Raw genomic sequence first — 17,240 nt, 5'->3', positions numbered from 1 at the left:
TTTTCTCAGCGGTACATGTCACTTTTACAAAAATTGATCACATATTAGGGCATAAAAACCTTAGAGTCAAATGCAGAAAAATTAAATTCATCCTTTTCTGATCATAATGCAATAAAAATTACATTTAATAAAGGACCACGGAAACACAGAATAAAAACTAATTAAAAGCCAAATAACCTAATCCTAAAGAATGAGAGAGGCAAAAAACAAATCACAGAAGCAATAATTTTATTAAAGAGAATGACAATGAGAGAACGGGATACAGCTAAAGCAGTAATAAGAAGAAAATTTATATCTTTTAATGTTTACATCAATAGACTAGAGAAAGAACAGTTCAATGAATTGAATATACAACAAAAAAAACTAGAAAAAGAAATTAAAAAGCCCCAATTAAACACCAAAATGAAAATCTTGAAAATTAAATGTGAAATCAATAAAACTGAATGTAAGAAAATAATTGAATTAATAAATAAAATTAGCAGTTGGCTTTAAAAAAAAGAATAAAGTAGAGAAACCATTGGTTAATATGATTAAAAAAGAGAGACAGAAAACCAAATCACTAGTATCAAAAAGGAAAAAGGTGAATTCACCATCAATTAACAAATTACAGCAGTTATTAAGTTATTTTGCCCAATTATATGCCAATAAATTGAATAATTTCAGAGAAATGGAAGAATACTTACAAAAATATAAACTGCCCAGATTAACAGAAAAGGAAAAAGAATATTTAAATCAACCTATTTTAGAAAAAGAAATTGAACAGATCCCAGGCCATAAACGATCTTCTAAGAAAAAAGCATCAGGAACAGATGGATTCACAAGTGAATCCTATCAAACATTTAAAGATCAACTAATTCCAATATTAAATAAATTATATGGAATAATAGGTAAAGAAGGAATCCTACTAAACTGCTCTTATAAAACACATATGGTGCTGATACCCAAACCAGTAAGAGCAAAAACAGAAAAAGATCAAATTCAGTAATGAATATTGATGCAAAAATCCTAAATAAAACACTAGGGAGCTGAATAAAATACTACAGCAATATATCACAAAGATCATATATTGTGACCAATTGGGATTTACACCTGGAATGCAGGGCTGACTCAATATATGGAAAACTATTAACACAAATTAACATAAAACACCTGAAAGCACAGGCTTAAACATATTATTCCTTAAAACAAGAAGCATCTACCCCAAATCATGAGCAAGCATTATCTGTAATAGGGATATGCTAGAAGCTTTCCCAATAAGATCAAGAGTGAAACAAAGATGGCTATTACCATCATTGTTATTCAATACTGTACTAGAAATGCTAGTAATAGCAATAAAAGAAGAAAAAGAAATTGAAGGAATCAGAATGGGCAATGAAGAAATAAAGATATCTCTTTTTGTAAACAATATGATGCTATACTTGCAAAATCCTAGAGATTCAACTTATAAGTCAGTCGAAAGAATGAAGAATTTTAGCAAAGTTGTAGGATATAAAATAAATCCATATAAATCATCATTTCTATATAGAACCAACAAAGCCCTGCAAGTCAGAGAGCTTTCATTTAAAATAACTGTAGACAATAAAAAATACTTGTGAGTATACCTACCAAGACAAACCCAGGAATTACATGAACATAATTATAAAACATTTTTATGCAAACAAAGTCAGATTTAAATAATCAGAGAAATATTAATTGTCCATGGGTAGTCAACATAATAAAAGTGATGATTCTACTTAAACTAATCTACTTTTTCAGTGCCATTCCAATTAAACCACCAAAAACTGTTTTATTAAGCTAGAAAAAATAATAAAATTTATTTGGAAGAACAAAATTTCAAGAATTAATGGGGAAAAAAGTAAAAAGGTCTAGCAGTACCAGATATTAAACTGTAGTGAAAGACAGTAATTATCAAAACTATCTGGCACTGGCTAAGAAATAGAATGACGTTTCAGTAGAATGGAGTAGGTATTATGATTATAGTAAGCTTTTTGGATAAGATCTTACTATTTGCTAGGAAAATTAGAAAGCAGTCTCACAAAAACTAGGCATAGACAAAATCTTACACCATTTACCAGATAAAGTCAAAATGGTTACATGATCCAGACATAAAAGGAAATATAAGTAAATTGGAGGAGCATAGAACATATTACCTTTGAGATTCATAAACAAGAGAAGAATTTATGAATAAACAAGAGATAAAGAGTGTCATGGGAGGTAAACTGGATCATTTTGATTAAATTAAAAGTTTTTGTACAAATAAAGCCAACATAGCCAAGATCAGAAGGAAAGCAGAAAATGAGGTAAAACTTTTTATAGTCAGTTTCTCGGATAAAGGCCTCCTGTTTCAAATATATAGAGAAATGAGTCTAATTTATAAAAATGAATAATTTCCCAATTTATAAACATCAACAGATATAAACAGGCAGTTTTTGGAAGAAGAAATGAAAGCTACGTATAGTAATGTGAAAAAATGCTTTACATCATTACCGATTAGAGAAACGCAAATTAAAACAACTCTGACATACTATCTCACACCTATCAGATTGGCTAAAATGATAGCAGGGGGAAATAACAAATCCTGGAGGGAATGTGGAAACATTAGGACACTAATTTGCTGTTCATAGAACTATGAACTAATCCAACCATTTTGGAGAGCAATTTGGAATTATGTTCAAAGAGTCACAAAATTATGTATACCCTTTGACCCAGCAATACCACTATTAGGCCTATTTCCCAAGGTGATGAGAAGAAAAGGAAAAGAACCTGTATGTTCTAATATTTATAGCAGCTCTCTCTGTGGAGGCAGAATTGGAAATTGAGGGGATGCCCACCAATTGGGAAATGGCTGAATTAAGTTGTGGTATACAATTGTGATAGAATACTACAGTGCCGTAAGAAATGACAAGCAGGTTGGTTTTAGAAAAATATGGAAAGACTTGCATGAAATAATGCAGAGTGAAATAAGCAGAACCAAGAGAATGCTGTATACAGTAATAGCAATATTGTTCAAAGAATAACTGTGAATAACTAACCTATTCTGATAAATAGGATCATTCAAAGTATTCTCCAAAGGACTTATGAAGGAAAATGCTATCCACCTCCATATAGAATTATATATTGTACGGTTCCACATAATAATAGCTATATCAAATGCTGGTCTTCTCTAATGCGGAATTGGAAAGAAGGAAGTGAGGCAACTCAGAACTCAAAATGTAACAAATTAATTTTTAAAAAGACAATTTGGATAACCTGAAACTATTCAGTAGCATCTATCACAATACATACATCTATTATAGCACCAGAAGAAAGTGAACTCACATGTTCGATTCGGTTGCTTCTTGCATATTTATATTTACCCTCAGACCAATATAGTATGTAATTGAACGCATTTCAACTCATTTTCCTCACATTGAGAGAATGGGCAGCAATGAATGGGAGCAGTAAGTCCAAACTGGAGGGGCCAAGAAAAAACTGTGAATGAAAGGTAAGGCCTAGAGAGTTGTCCAGAAACTGGGGATCAGAATCTAGGCCAGCAGTTTGAAGTCATGGGACAAATAGTCAAAGTACAGTCAGAGAAATCAAGCAAGTGAATAGGTAACATTAACAAACAAGATCTTGAATCCTACTGGGGTAGGAGTCAATGCAAAGGCCTACAGGTGACGGTAGGTGAGCCTCATTAGAGAAATGGCAAAGTAGGCTCACCTGTTTGGAGTAGGGCAGTGGGGTCAAGTCAAAGACTGATCCTGACAGTTTTTTGGGGGGAGGGTGAGGCCCTAGGGAAATTACTAAATGAAATGAAATAATGTTCTTTAAATTGGCTACTTAAGTACCTGAAAAATAAATTTATTTTTTATTTGAAATCAACCACTACTCCTCCATTCCATTGCTTGGGTTTTGTATTTCAAAGTTTTCTTGATGTAAGCTTTCTTCTTAGGTTTTCTTCAACACCTGTTACCCAGTTTTAATTTTCACTTTTTTTTTTAAAGCATATCTTCATTGAACATAAGTTAGATCTGGAACTGGAAGCGACCTCAAAAACCATCTAATTCAAGCACTTCATTTTACAAATGAGGAAACTGAAGTGTAGGAAAGTTGACATCCGCGTAAGCCCTACAAGACTGTAACCATCAGTTAGAATCTGAATCTAGGTTCCTTGACTTCAAAGTCAGTGCTCTTTCTACATACACCACCACATTAAAACACTAGCATAACGGAAAAAGGATAATGAAAATATTTCTAAGCTCCAGCTACCTAGAGTAAGGATGTCTTATTAACTCTACAAACATTTACCTGGTTATGGAAAAGTTCTCTATTATAAACAATGTAACAAATTTTTTTTGGTCCACATATCAAGAAAATTTTAAAAAAAAACACACACATTATAGTACATGTTTGAGCCACACAGAATAATGGCACTGTGGCATGGCAATAGAGATAAGAAATGCAGAATTTTTTCGTAAAAAATTACAGTAGCAGAAAATAGTTGATTTCAGAAAAAAGGGACATGATAAAATAAATCAGCATATATTCCTTGACAGCATCCCCCCATTCTTTGAGTTTCCTGAACAAAGTGGAAAAGACATAAGAAAAGCAGTCATGGAAATAGTTTCCAGCAATATTTATTAAAAACAAAACTAGTTTAAGAAATGGTTTTCATTTCCTCATCTAGATTTCTTATAAGTTCCTTGAGCATGTATACCCCAGTCCCTAGTTGTTTTTTTTTTTTGGACACCAGAAGTAAAACATTTGATGCTTGCTGTAAGTTACTTCAACTTCTATTGCATATAATATGCTGATTTGTATTTATTATGTTCATCTGTAGTACTTACACAAAAAACTCAAACCTTTGATAACGGAGACAAATTTGGGAAGTACTGATTTCAAAATATAATATTTGCTCACTAGGCAGTAAAAGGGGACTCACAGCACAGGGTTTCCTAACCGGGGCCCGGGAGACAAGCACGTTTCTGAGGCCTTTAAGGTCTAGTGACATGAGGATCAATTGGAGGAAATGGGATATTTCGTCGGTAGAGAGGAGATCTGGAAATGGGGGCGAAGGAACATGAATGCCGTCCCCTTGAAATGGCTGCCACTCGGGAAGAGGCCCCTGCACTTAGAATGAGGAGGAATGGGTAGAAGCTGCAAAAAAGGTAAATTTAGGCTTGGTATAAGGAAATGTTAATTTCCTAACGATCAGACTTTCCAAAGTGAAACGGGCTGCCCTGAAGAAAACTGGGCTCCCCCTCAATGGAGGTCTACGAGTAAAGGCTGAATAACTGATTGTTTGGGAATGTGGTGGATTCTTTGTCAGGTACTAGATGGTTGGATTAGATGGTCACTGAGGTCCCTTCCAACTCTGAAATCAGGACCCTGCCTTCTTCAGACAGCAAGGTCCTAAAATTTCAGGACAGCTGTTTTGAAAGCATTCTCGGGAAAAAGGCACGGGGGTCCATTTTACCTAAGAAAAAGAGACGTTCTTGAAAAGTTCAACATTTTACTTGTCACCACTTTTACAAACGACAGGTTGTCCCCCTTTCCTTCCCTCCCTCCGCGGCCACGGGGAGCCCCGACTTGCGGAGCACTCACGGTTGGGGGGGTTAATTAAATCAGTTTCAACAGCTCGAGATGCACGGCTGCCCCGCGCGAGGCTGAGCAGGGATGAACCCACACACCTGTTTTTGCTCCGAGGTCTGAGCCCAGAGCTGGGGCGGAGGGAGGGGGAGGCACTGGGGAGCCTGCCCCCTACCGAGAACGGCTACTCAAAGTCTGGGCCCCGGCGTGCCCAGGACGCTCGGCCGTCCGCCCGCTTTCGGCTCGTCCGAGGGTCACAAACGGCGAGGGAGCGCACCCGGCCATCCCCTTTCTCCCTTCCAACGTGTATTTCCGCCAGTGCCGGAGATTTTCCCGACTCCCCGAGCACCCTCAGTCGATGGAAATGCTCGGAGGACTCAAGAGACCGGACGGGACGGGACAGCGCGCGCCGGGACGCCCGCCCGCTCCCTCCGAACGCAGGCCTCCGAACGCCCCGCGGGAGGCTAAATGTGCCCGCGGCCGGGGCCGGCCAACCACCGGCCAACGCTCCGAACTCGCCGTTCTAAACGGCCGCCCGCGAGGCGCCGCGCCTCCGCGGAGCCCCAACGTACCACGCGGACCCGTGACGTCGCCGCAGCCGCCCGAGCGATAGCCCTCAGTCTCCTCCAGAAGCTAAGTCTCCCTCCGTGCGGAGGCGGCCGGCGAGCGCACGCAGACAGCGCTCATCACACAGAGGGACCTCCGGGGAGAAAGAAGCGTGCTGGCTCTTCTCCTGATCCTGCAGCCGCACTCGTCCCGCCCACCCCCGAGGTGAGGGTGCGGGGAGGCGCCGAGCCAATGGCAGGGAGACGTGCCGAGACGTTTTTGGGCATCCAGCCAATAAGAGATGATGACGTGTGTGTGTGCGCGTGTGTGTGCGTGTGTGTGTGTTGGTGCTCGGGTTCACACTTGGACAGTAAACTTTTGTGTGCGTTGTATGTGTGCGCAGCTCCAACTGCGACAATAGGGGGGTGTGTGTGTATTTATCTGTGTATGTATGTAGAGGGGGCATGTGTGTTCGAGCAGGGCTCCAACTGGGAAATAGAACTATGTAGTGTGGATGAATGTGTGTGCAATTCCAACTGGGACAGTAGGGGTGTGGGTGTGGGTGTGTGCGCGCGCACGAGGAGGGCTCCAACTGGGAAATAGAACTGTGTGTGGTGTGGATAAAAGTGTGTGTGCAACTCCAACTGGACCAATAGAACTTTTCTGTGTGTATGCCATATATGTGTATGTGTAGCTGTACCCGGGACAAAACTTAGTGTGCATGTGCGCAGCTCCAACAGGAACAATAGAACTTGATTGTGCAAAGTTCAGTGGGGAATTCTCACTTACTCTCCCTGGTATAGGATCTTTTTCTCTGAGTCACAATGGAAACAAAGCCCTAATTGTAGCTGCTTCTGTGGCCCCTACTTTATCGAAGCCTTTATGTGAAGGTGTTCAGAAAAATGCAAATCTTGTAGGTATCTATTAAACATTTAGGTGCTGGGGCTGCAAAAACAAAAATTGTCTCTGCCTTTGTTTTAATCCATTACAAAGCAAACACAAATAATAGGGGAAGGAAGACATTAGGGGCTTGGAGGTGATGAACAAAATGGAGGTAGTACTTGAGCTGAGCTTTGATTCTAAGAGTTGGAGGTGGGAATGAAGTGCATTTCAGGCCTAGGGGACAGTCTTTGCAAAGTCTTGGAGATAAACTACAGTGTAGGAGAAACAAGAAGTAGGCCAGTTAGACTGGAACCTAGAGTGTGTGAAAAGCAGCCCTCTAAGGTATACTGGAGTTAGATTGTGAAGGGCTTTGAATGCTAATCTGAGGAGTTTGTATTTGATCTTAGAGGTAAATAGTGAGCACAAGAGCTTTTTTGAGCAGAGAAGTAAAATGATCAGACCTGTGCATTAAGAATAAAACTGTGCTAGCTGTGTTAGGAATGAATTGGAGAGGAGAGATATGAAAGCAGGGGGCAGCAACTACAGCTGAACAAAAAGTTACAGATACACAGGATATTACAGCCTTAGGGGATATAGATATGCAGCATTCCCCCCCCCCCCAACTTTAGAACACCAATATAGGCAAAGAAGTAGAAGAGGCCCTTCTACTTTCTTTGGGAAGTTGAGAAATGAGTGTTAAGCAATTCAAGGGAAGCAGGAGGATTTCATAAGAGGAACTTAGGTCTACAGTTTGACATAGGGTAATTTGTTGAGCAAGACAGGAACTACTTTATTTCTCCTTGTGCTCCTCAAGATCAATTAGGAAGCTAATGAAATAGTCCTGATGAAGGGTGATGAGATCTTGAACTAGAGTGGTGGCTATGCGTATAGAGAAAAAGGAGTGGATGAGAGAAATATTGCCAAGGGACAATCAACAAGATATGGCAAATGACCAAATACAGAAAATGAAGAATGAAGAGTCAACGATGGCATTTTAGGGTTTGAGAGTATACTTATTTCTTCTCCTATTAGAATGAATGTTAGTTGACTCAGTGACCAAGTTGTGGTTTCCTTTGAGGCTTTACCAAAATGGTATTATTATGTTGGGGTCAAGGTATGGTATGTCCGACTGTGGCTAATCAGACCAATATGAGGTCAGAAAGCTCTTCCACAGTTCAGGCACAAACAGTCCATATGAACATTTGGAGTGCAGATATCTCTAAATATATGCGTCTCATTCTTTTGAGCTACTGCAATTCTGCTTAATCCTTAGAGCACAGCACCTTCTTTGATGTGGGCACACCATGCTGGGCAGTTAGTTCTGAGCCAATGTCTCCCATGCCTCACAATTGATTCCAAAGTTGAGATGCTGAGAACATTCTTCTATCACTTTTTCTAACCTTCACATGAGCACTTGCCCAGTGTGATTTTTCCATAAAAGTCTTTTAGGCAAACATACATTTGGCATTTGAGCAACAGGGCCAGTCCGTCTGAGTTGCCCTTTCTCCAGGAGAGTTTGAATGTTTGGCAGTTCAGCTCAAACAAGGACCCCAGTGTCTGGTACCTTATCTTGCCAGGTGATCTTCAGAATCTTCCTAAGACAATTCAAATGGAAGTGATTCAGTTTCCTGCAATGTTGTTATACTGTCTAGGTTTCAGAGCCACGTAACAATGAAGTCAACGCAACAGCTCTGTAGACCTTCAATTTGGTAGGCAGTCATATATCTTTTCACTCCCACACTTTCCCTTTTAAGAGCCTCCCAAACACTGAGCTAGGTCTGGCAATGCATGCATTAACCTCATCATCTATGTGTACATCCCTGGAAAATATACTGTGACAGGAAGTGAACTTATCCACAGCATTCAAAATTTCCCCATTTGCTATAACTGATGGTACCATGTCTGGATGGTGTGGGGCTGGCTGTTTTCTTGGTGTTAGGCCAAAATTAGCACAAACAACAGAGAACTGATCTATACTTTGTTGCATCTCAGCCCCAGAGGCAACATTGAGAGCATAATCATCTGCAAACAAAAATTCATGCACTAACTCTCCCTCTACTTCAGTCTTGATTTGTAGCCTTTTCAAGTTAAATAATTTACCATGAGTGCAGTAGCTGACCTTGATGCCATTTTCATCCTCATTGAAGCATTTGACAACATCCCAGAAAATGTCATGCTAAAAAGCATGGCAGCAAGTTGAGAAAGTGCAAGAGCATTGTCCATCATCCAGAACCCAAGCAGGTGTGCTGTCATGAAATTGAATTACAATATTGGTGAACTTCTCCAGGCAACCAAATTTTGACATAATTTTCCATAAGCCCTCATGACTGACAGTGTCAAAGGCCTTCATTAGATCTATGAATGTCTGTTCTGCTCCTGGCATCTCTTCTTAAGTTGTTGAGCAGCAAACATCAAACATAGCAACCATTCCTCAGCCCTTTCTGAAGCCACACTGGCTCTCAGGTAGATGACCATCTTCCAGGTGAAGGATCAACCTATTAAGGAGGACTCTGGCAGGAATCTTGCCAGCAATGACTGAGAGAGGGAGGGTCTGTGATTGTCACAGGACAACCTATTTCCCTTTCTTTTATAGAATAGACAATGGAGGTATCCTTGAACTCCTGGGGGATAACTTCTTCTTGCCATGTAACCTTGTCTTGTAAATCTCAGCTGGGATGAAATCAGCACCACGTATTTTGCCATACTAGAGGAGCCAAATGACATTCAAAACCTTTTCTTCAGTTGGAAGTTTGGTGAAAGAGGGATTGACTTCAACCTGAGGTAAATGGTCAGTGGCTTTGACATTGATTGATGATGGTCTCTTGAGAACACTATGGAAATGGTCAGCTCATCTCTCCAGGATCATGTCTTTATCATTAATCAGTGTGACTCATTAGCCCTGAGTAGTTGGGATAAGCCATATGTCTTTGGCCCATAAATAGCCTTCAGGGCATCATAAAAGCATTTTGAATCGTTACTCTCAATATAAAACTGAATTTCATCTGTCTTCTTACTGAGCCAAGAATCCTGCATCTCTCTAGGTTTCACTTGCATTTTACTTTTGGTGGAGTTAAACACTGCCTTCTTAGACACAGACCTGTTGGTAAACCCTGTGGAGTTTTCATTTTTCATTTAGCAGCTTCTGGATTTACCCATTATTTTCGTCACACCAATCTTGATGTTTCTCATTATTCTGGCCTAGATGAGTAAATGTGGTGCTGTGCACCAAACGTCTGGAACTGGCCCACTCCTTTTCTGCCCCACTGTTGCCAACTGTGTATTGGCTCACCTTTCCCTCCAAGAACGACAAACTGTTCACGCTCAGAGAAGTGCTCTAATCTGTTGACATTTAAGTCTTCTGGTAGTCATCTTGCCTTGGGACTACTGCTTTTGTTGAATGTGGATATTAAGCTTGGAGAGGATAAGTCTGTAATCAGTCCATACATCACCTTTATCACTCTTACATCCTGTCTCTTCTCCTTACAATGACATGGTCTATTAAATGCTTCTGCTCTTTCAGACTCCATGCCTCCTAAGGACTTCCTGCCATGTCTTATAGTCTTAGCTTACTCTGGTATCAAAGTTACCCAGAATTATAAGCTTGTCCTCTCTTGGTGCATTGATGATGAGGGTCTCCAGGTCTTCATAAAATTTTTCTTTGACCTCATCAGGGTTTGTCCAGTGGGAGCATACACACTGATGATCGTGGAATAGACTTTCCTGCAAGTGGCAGTTGCACTGTCATGAATCTGTCATTTGCTCCTTTTGGAAGGCATACAAGCTTGTTGACTAGATTAGTTTTGATTGCAAAACCTATGCCAGCATCATGGTACTCCCTATCACTGCGGCCACTCCAGAAAAATATGTATCTGCCTCCAGCTTCTGTAAGCTGGCCTTCATTTGCCAGCCTTGTTTCACTCAGGGCTGCTATTAGGATGTAATACCTGCTGAGTTCTCTCACAACAAGAGCTGTTCGTCTTTCAAATCTACTTTATTTCATGTCTATAAGTGTACACACATTCCATGTACTGATGGTGAGTGGAATCATCTTCACAAAAGTTTTTGTACATTTTTTTGTGTTTCAAGCATAAGATGAAATCCCTGCCTGCTTCAAAAAGCAAGCTAGGGTTGGGTGCAACACAATTTTAGGGCACTTTTTCTAGCCCCTTTCTCACACCAGGAGGTGAACAATATAGTCCTTTAAAAAGTCTGCCCAGACACCCAGGTTGCTGCTGAACCCCAATGCTGCTTCAGTCCAGTGAGGAGACGACCCTGTGGCTTGGGGTGCCTGTGTGCAGGGTTGTGACTATAACTCCCATTGTATCCCCACCTGCTGCTTCATTACTTGCCTGTTGCCACAGGATTTTGAGATAGGTAAAAAATGGTAAAATAGATGCTGTCTTTGGACTTGTGCATAAATTGCATGTAAGTGAAGCAGAGTTGCTCAGAGTTGTCAGCCTCACTGTGTTTTCCAGAGTTATCGTAATACAGTGGCAAGACAAAAGTCCAGGTGACTGCCAGCGGCTTAAGATGCAGTGGATGACCTTGGTGTCTTTGATTAGCAAGCTCTCAACTCCACGGAACCTGATGCAGCCTTTTCATAGCCAAGGGGTTTGAGGCCTGTTGGTTAACCTCAACCTGGTTTAGCCCATCTGCTGAGATGGTTTTACCAGATGGTGGCCGCTGCACATGCTACAGCTTTGTGGAACCACAAGTGAGAGTTTGGTAGGTACCAAAGGCGGATGAGCAGCCCTGACAAGGGCTCAATATGCCCTCATACCAGAGGTGCTAGTCTTCCCTAAACACCCCAAACACCCCATTCAGAAACTAAAGATAGGGAGAGTAGTAAATCTAAGAAAATATCAACCAGTATAAAAGACCTACCAATTTCTCCTAAAAACTAAAGGAGATAATAAAATACAATATTCCAAAAGATAACAGTTATAGGTTTACAACTGAGAATAACTTACCCTGGAAGAATTCTGGGTCATATGAACAACAAGATGAAGAATTGACATTTTCTCTGATGCCCGTGACCTCTCAGACTTTTCAAAAACAGAAGTTATGCCAAAAAGTCAAAGCAACTTTAGCTGTCTCCATGGTCTAGGATATTGAGAATCCAAAAGAAGGTGAAAAATAAAAACCTAAACCCATGAACTGATGTCTACCCTAAGCTCTATCAGAATCCCTCCTCCCGCTCCCAAACTACAGCTGGCAGTGAGGCTGCACTAGCTGATCCAAAGACCCAACATACAGGTTTGAAACAAAACCCAACCTTGCATTCTAGTCTCCCCTCCCTCTTTCCAGTGCCGTAGAGACCCTGATTCCAGGGTGTGGAAGTTTGCTCAGGACATGATAGCCAGTCAATATGTAGCAGCCCTTTAGAAGCAGAAGCTTGCCATTTGCCAAGACAGATTATGCTCAGGTAAACAACCCCCTAGCACATAGCACCTAGCACTACTGCAAATCTCTGATTTGCTTGTACTGGAAGATAACTAAGAAAGAGAAGGAATGGGTCCAGATACCATATATGTTGCGGTTGGGGGTGGAGAGAGTAAGTATGTGAAGCATTCCGCTAAGTCTGAAGGAAAAAGCATCTGGCTGGAGCCAGTTCTGTCTACCCAGAAGTCACTCGGGGCAGAAACCTAGGCTGCTGAACCATGGATTGCCATGTATGGAAGGAGGCTGAGACAGTTTGAGATCCAGCCTCCAAGGAAATCACCTTCAGAGGGGACAGAGAGTCACAATGTGAGCAATAGGGGAAAATAAGGGGGAGGAGGAGACTGAAATTACCAAAAATCTAGGGAAGAAGAAAATTCAAAGATGTGAACATAAATAGATTGGGAAAAACATTAACAATAGAAGGAAATTGGAATCCAGACTGAGTGGGATAGAGACCACCTACCCAAAATAAAATTCAGAGGTTTCTCTCGGTAGAAACAGAAGTTTTATTCTAGCAAGTCTTTCATGAGAATTGGGCATCACCTACCCAGGGCAGACTGGAGTAGGGAGGCAAGATATAAGCAGCAAACAAGCAGTTATATACCCTTAGACAAACAACTCTAAGAACCACCCCCCACCACACACACTTGTTTACCTAATCTCTTTATCCCCATTGGTTGAGGTAAGAGACCTTACATTCTACCCAGAAACTAAGAGATACATTTTACCCAAAACAACCTTGGGAGCTAGAAGATTGCCTTATTTGGCAAAGATAAGGCTGGGCTGGTGGTTACAAAACAAGGGAGGGGGTGGGCAACAGACCCGATCACATGATATACAGGAAATGAAACTTAGGCCCAACTAGTGCGAAAGCCTTAACTAAATTTTGGGGCATAGCTTCCATTTCACATCAGAAACTTTCACTTGTCCCACCCAAAACTTATTAAATAAGTTCAGGCATCTATGAATAAATTGCAAAACAAAGGAAAATGATCCAACACTTAATGAGGCAGAGAACCCTATGAAATGTGAGAACATGGAACCATAACATGCTATTCCTGAGTGCTTCAAAAGAGAAATGAGAATGATGAGAGCAGAATTTGTGTTCTACACAGAAAAAATAACAGGCAGAATGGAAAAAGCAGAATCTCCAATGACAGGCCTTACCAAAGAAAGAAGAGAAAATAATAAATTGGAAATACAAATATACCAAAGTAAAGGACAAACTAGAATAATAATTTAAAAAAACAGTAACATTAAAAGAAAATATGCGCACTATGCAAGCAAAAGAAACTAATCTTAAAGACAGGATACACAGAGATAATTTAGATAACCATAAGTCTCCCAGATGAACACAAGACAAAAAACCCTGAATGCCATAATGAATGAGAAATCATACAACAGAACTGCTCAGAACTTCTGAACACAGAAAATGAAATACTGATTGAAAGAATTTACAGATTGCCTCCAGAAAAAAAAAAGCCAAGGCTGCATACTTCAAGACACAAAGTAGCTAAACTTAACAATTTAATTCAGAAGAAAGTTCTGCAGCGTATCAGGAGAAAGACCTTCAAACACAAAGGAAAGAAAATTTGAATAATAAAAGACTATCATCTACTCATTGGGAAACATTGGAGGGAATGGAATCCTGTGATGGAAAGAGTTATAGAGTTTAGGATGCAGCTCACTCAGGGTCGCCTACCCTGCAAATCTGAACTTAAGATGGGCTTTCTAAAATAAAAAGGCATTTGACACATGTCAAGAAAGAAGACCAAAACTGAAGAGATTCGCTTCTCCAGCAATCCAAACAATGCAAGGAGTGAATAAATGCAGTAGACAAGGTCGTCAACAGCAGCAGAGCGACAACAGAGAAGCCAATTAGAGACGTTTCTAAATGTACCCAAGAAGACAGGGGTGAAGGCATAAGTCACGGTGAATGGCACAGTGAAGAAGATGGCCTAGGGCATTAGGGACAGAACTGGCAATACCCTGCCTATAGGTGAAAAAATGCTTTTGTGAGAATACATTGCAATTCAAGAGGATACATGGAAGTAGGGGAGGGGAACAAAGGAGCAGAGAGTAATGAGTACGCTCCCAGATCAAACTGAGGACTAGCAATGAGAACTCTGTGGTCTCTGCAAGAAAAGAATCTACAGACGAGCGGATGAGGAAGGAATGAAAAAGTGGGGAAGGAATGTGGGATTGAAAATTGATTGATCATTAGTGCATAGTAAGTTGATTGAGTCTTAGTAAGATTTGCGCCACTGGGCTTAATCAGTAAATGTATTGGTCGGACCTCTTCATTGTATGAATCGGCTCCCTGACGCCGGTAACTTCGGTTGCTTCCTCAACCCCTGTAGCTTGCCCCACACATCCTGCAAACTGCCTGATGACATAGGAAACAGAGGAAGATAACTCTAGGTGCCTTGTTCCCAGTTCCCCTTTTCTCAGTACTTTCCAATCACAGTGGTTCTAAGAACTAGCATGAACTTTATAAACTTCCTGTCCTCCCAGAAATGGCCAGTTATGGGACTTTACAGAGGATATGAGTCAATCTGGTGACAGGATGTTTGCCCATCACAGTACTTTCCAGAGGATGTTAGTCATAGGATGTTGGTCTACCTGGTAAGTAACTGGTTGAAGCTGTACCAACCAATCAGATGTGTTATTTAGGTCGTATCTAGATGGTCTAACAGTTTTCCCTACTTTTTTCAATTTAAATCTGAATTTTGCAATAAGAAGCTCGTGATCTGAGCCACAGTCAGCTCCAGGTCTTGTTTTAACCGACTGTGCAGGCATTGTTGTATTGTGCTTTGCTTTATTGCTCTTTGCAGATATTGCAGTTTTTGTTTTGTTTTATTTTTACAGATTGAAGGTTTGTGGCAACCTTGCATCAAGCAAGTCTACTGGCACCATTTTTTCCATATCATGTGCTCATATCATGTCTCTGTGTCACATTTTGGTAATTCTTGCAATATTTCAAACTTTTTCATTATTATTACATCTGTTATGGTAATCTGTAATCAGTGATCTTTGATGCTACTATTGTCATTGTTTTGGGATGCTATGAACCCCATGTGAGATGGTGAACTTAATAGATATATGTTGTGTGTGTGTGTTCTAACTGCTCCAGTGACTATTTCTCAGTTTCTCTCCCTCTCTCGAAACCTCCCTATTCCTTGGGATACAAGGAAGAGTCAATCTATGTGGCAAACTTCATTGTCTTATTGTAAGAAAATGCCACAGCTACCCAAACTTTTAGCAATTACCACTGTGATTAGTCAGCAGCCATCAACATCAAGGTAAAACCCTCCACCAGCAAAAAGATTATAACTCAGTGAAGACTCAGATAATCATTAGCATTTTTTTTAGCAATAAAGTATTTTTAAATTAGATACATTGTTTTTTTAGACATAATACTATTTCACACTTAATAGACTACAATATAGTATAAACATAATTTTTATATACACCGGGAAACAAAAAAATCAATGTGACTCATTTTATTGCAATATTTGCTTTATTGCAGTGGTCTGGGACCAAACCCGCAATATTTCTGAGATATACCTGTATAGAGCTTTTCCACCTTTGGCTGAAAAGTATATAATCAATCTGATTTCTATATTGACCATCTGGTGACATCTATGTATAGAGTTATCTTTGGTTTAAGATTGGAAAATGAGTATGACAAGGCTTTTATATTGTCACCTTATTTATTAAACTTATATGCAGAGTACATCATGTAGAATGCCAGTCTGGATGAATCAAAAGCTGAAAATTGAGGTTGCTGAGAAAAATATCAACAATCTCAGATATGATACCATTCTGATGGCAGAAAGTGAAGAATTAAGAAGCTCTTGATGAGAGTGAAGGAGGAGAGTGTAAACCCTGGCTTGAAGCTTAACATTAAAAAAAACAAAACAACTCAGATCTTGGCAATTGGTCCCATTACTTCTTGGCAAATAGGAGAAGACATAGAAGCAGTATCAGATTTTGGGGCTCAAAGATCATTGTAAATGGTGACTGCAACATGAAATTAAAAGATGTTTGCTTCTTGGAAGGAAAGCTATGACAAATTTGGACAGCATTAAAAAAAAAATCAGAGACATCATCTTGCTGACAAAGGACTGTTTACCCAAAGCTGTGATTTTTCCAGTAGCAATGTATGGCTATGAGAAAGCAGATTTTTATCACAGTAGGAAGGAAGCCTTCCCTGGTGGGAAGGGCTTACATTGATGAATGTTTCTATTTGTAAAAATAGATGTTCTGTGAAGAGGAATGGGGACCTTAGACTGAGTATGGTCTAGAGGATTTGGTGCTTGAAAAGTCTAGTTTATCCCACCTTGGTGAGGTGGGTAGTTGAAACCCCTGGGGGCAAATAGCACCTGGAGGAGTGGGAAGGCATTGGACTCAAGGAAGAGATTTTGAGACAAATAGAGAGAAAATGACAACATGTGCAGGGTATAGATCAGTAGTGGGCTGCCTAGTCAGGGATGTGGTAGGGGGGGACCTACTGTAGGTCAGTATCCTCACTGACACCTGCAATAATTGGCATTGTTCTAGAGTGAAGCATAATGGAAAAGAAAATCCAAGGGGCAAACCCTACAAGACAGTGACAGAAACTATATGGAGGGTAGTCCTAAATGGATACCTTGAAATTTGGATGGCATGAGGAATAACATGAATAGAGAGAGACTACATAATTATAGGGTTTGTAAATTAGAGAATGTGGGTCTAGTGTAGACAGGATGGATAATGAAAAGGGTGAGAGAAATCCTTTATAGAAAGGGCTGCAAAAG

At 40.3% G+C, this 17,240-nt stretch overlaps 2 protein-coding genes across 4 annotated transcripts in view; one reads left to right on the top strand and one right to left on the bottom strand.

Annotated features, from left to right (window-relative positions):
- Positions 1-6,231, bottom strand: part of ATF7IP2 (activating transcription factor 7 interacting protein 2) — a 71,130-nt gene extending 64,899 nt beyond the window's left edge. For 2 of the 3 annotated variants that reach the window (XM_020972548.2, XM_078152771.1), the window contains exon 1: positions 6,144-6,231. The gene's annotated coding sequence lies outside the window, so the exon portion shown is untranslated. Of the gene's footprint in view, positions 1-5,672; positions 5,760-6,143 lie in introns of those variants that run through there. The other variant, XM_020972549.2, reaches the window with a different exon arrangement.
- LOC144456832 (uncharacterized) lies at positions 6,040-16,369 on the top strand. Its single transcript, XM_078152772.1, has 2 exons — positions 6,040-6,342; positions 15,310-16,369. Exons 1-2 carry the CDS (start codon positions 6,040-6,042, stop codon positions 15,469-15,471), a joined length of 465 nt encoding a protein of 154 aa, XP_078008898.1. The 3' UTR covers positions 15,472-16,369.
- Positions 16,370-17,240: the final 871 nt, after the last annotated feature.

Source organism: Phascolarctos cinereus, unplaced genomic scaffold (genome assembly GCF_003287225.1).
Source record: "Phascolarctos cinereus isolate Bilbo 61053 unplaced genomic scaffold, phaCin_HiC Scaffold_4;HRSCAF=312, whole genome shotgun sequence".
NCBI classification, from domain to species: Eukaryota; Metazoa; Chordata; class Mammalia; order Diprotodontia; family Phascolarctidae; genus Phascolarctos; species Phascolarctos cinereus.
This window is presented reverse-complemented; position numbering and strand designations above follow the sequence as displayed.

Coding starts and splice junctions, on each gene's coding strand:
- LOC144456832 (XM_078152772.1), top strand. CDS start 6,040: ATGTGCCCGCGGCCGGGGCCGGCCAACCACCGGCCAACGCTCCGAACT. Junction 6,343..15,309: donor TCGTCCCGCCCACCCCCGAG/GTGAGGGTGCGG, acceptor TTATTTTTACAG/ATTGAAGGTTTGTGGCAACC.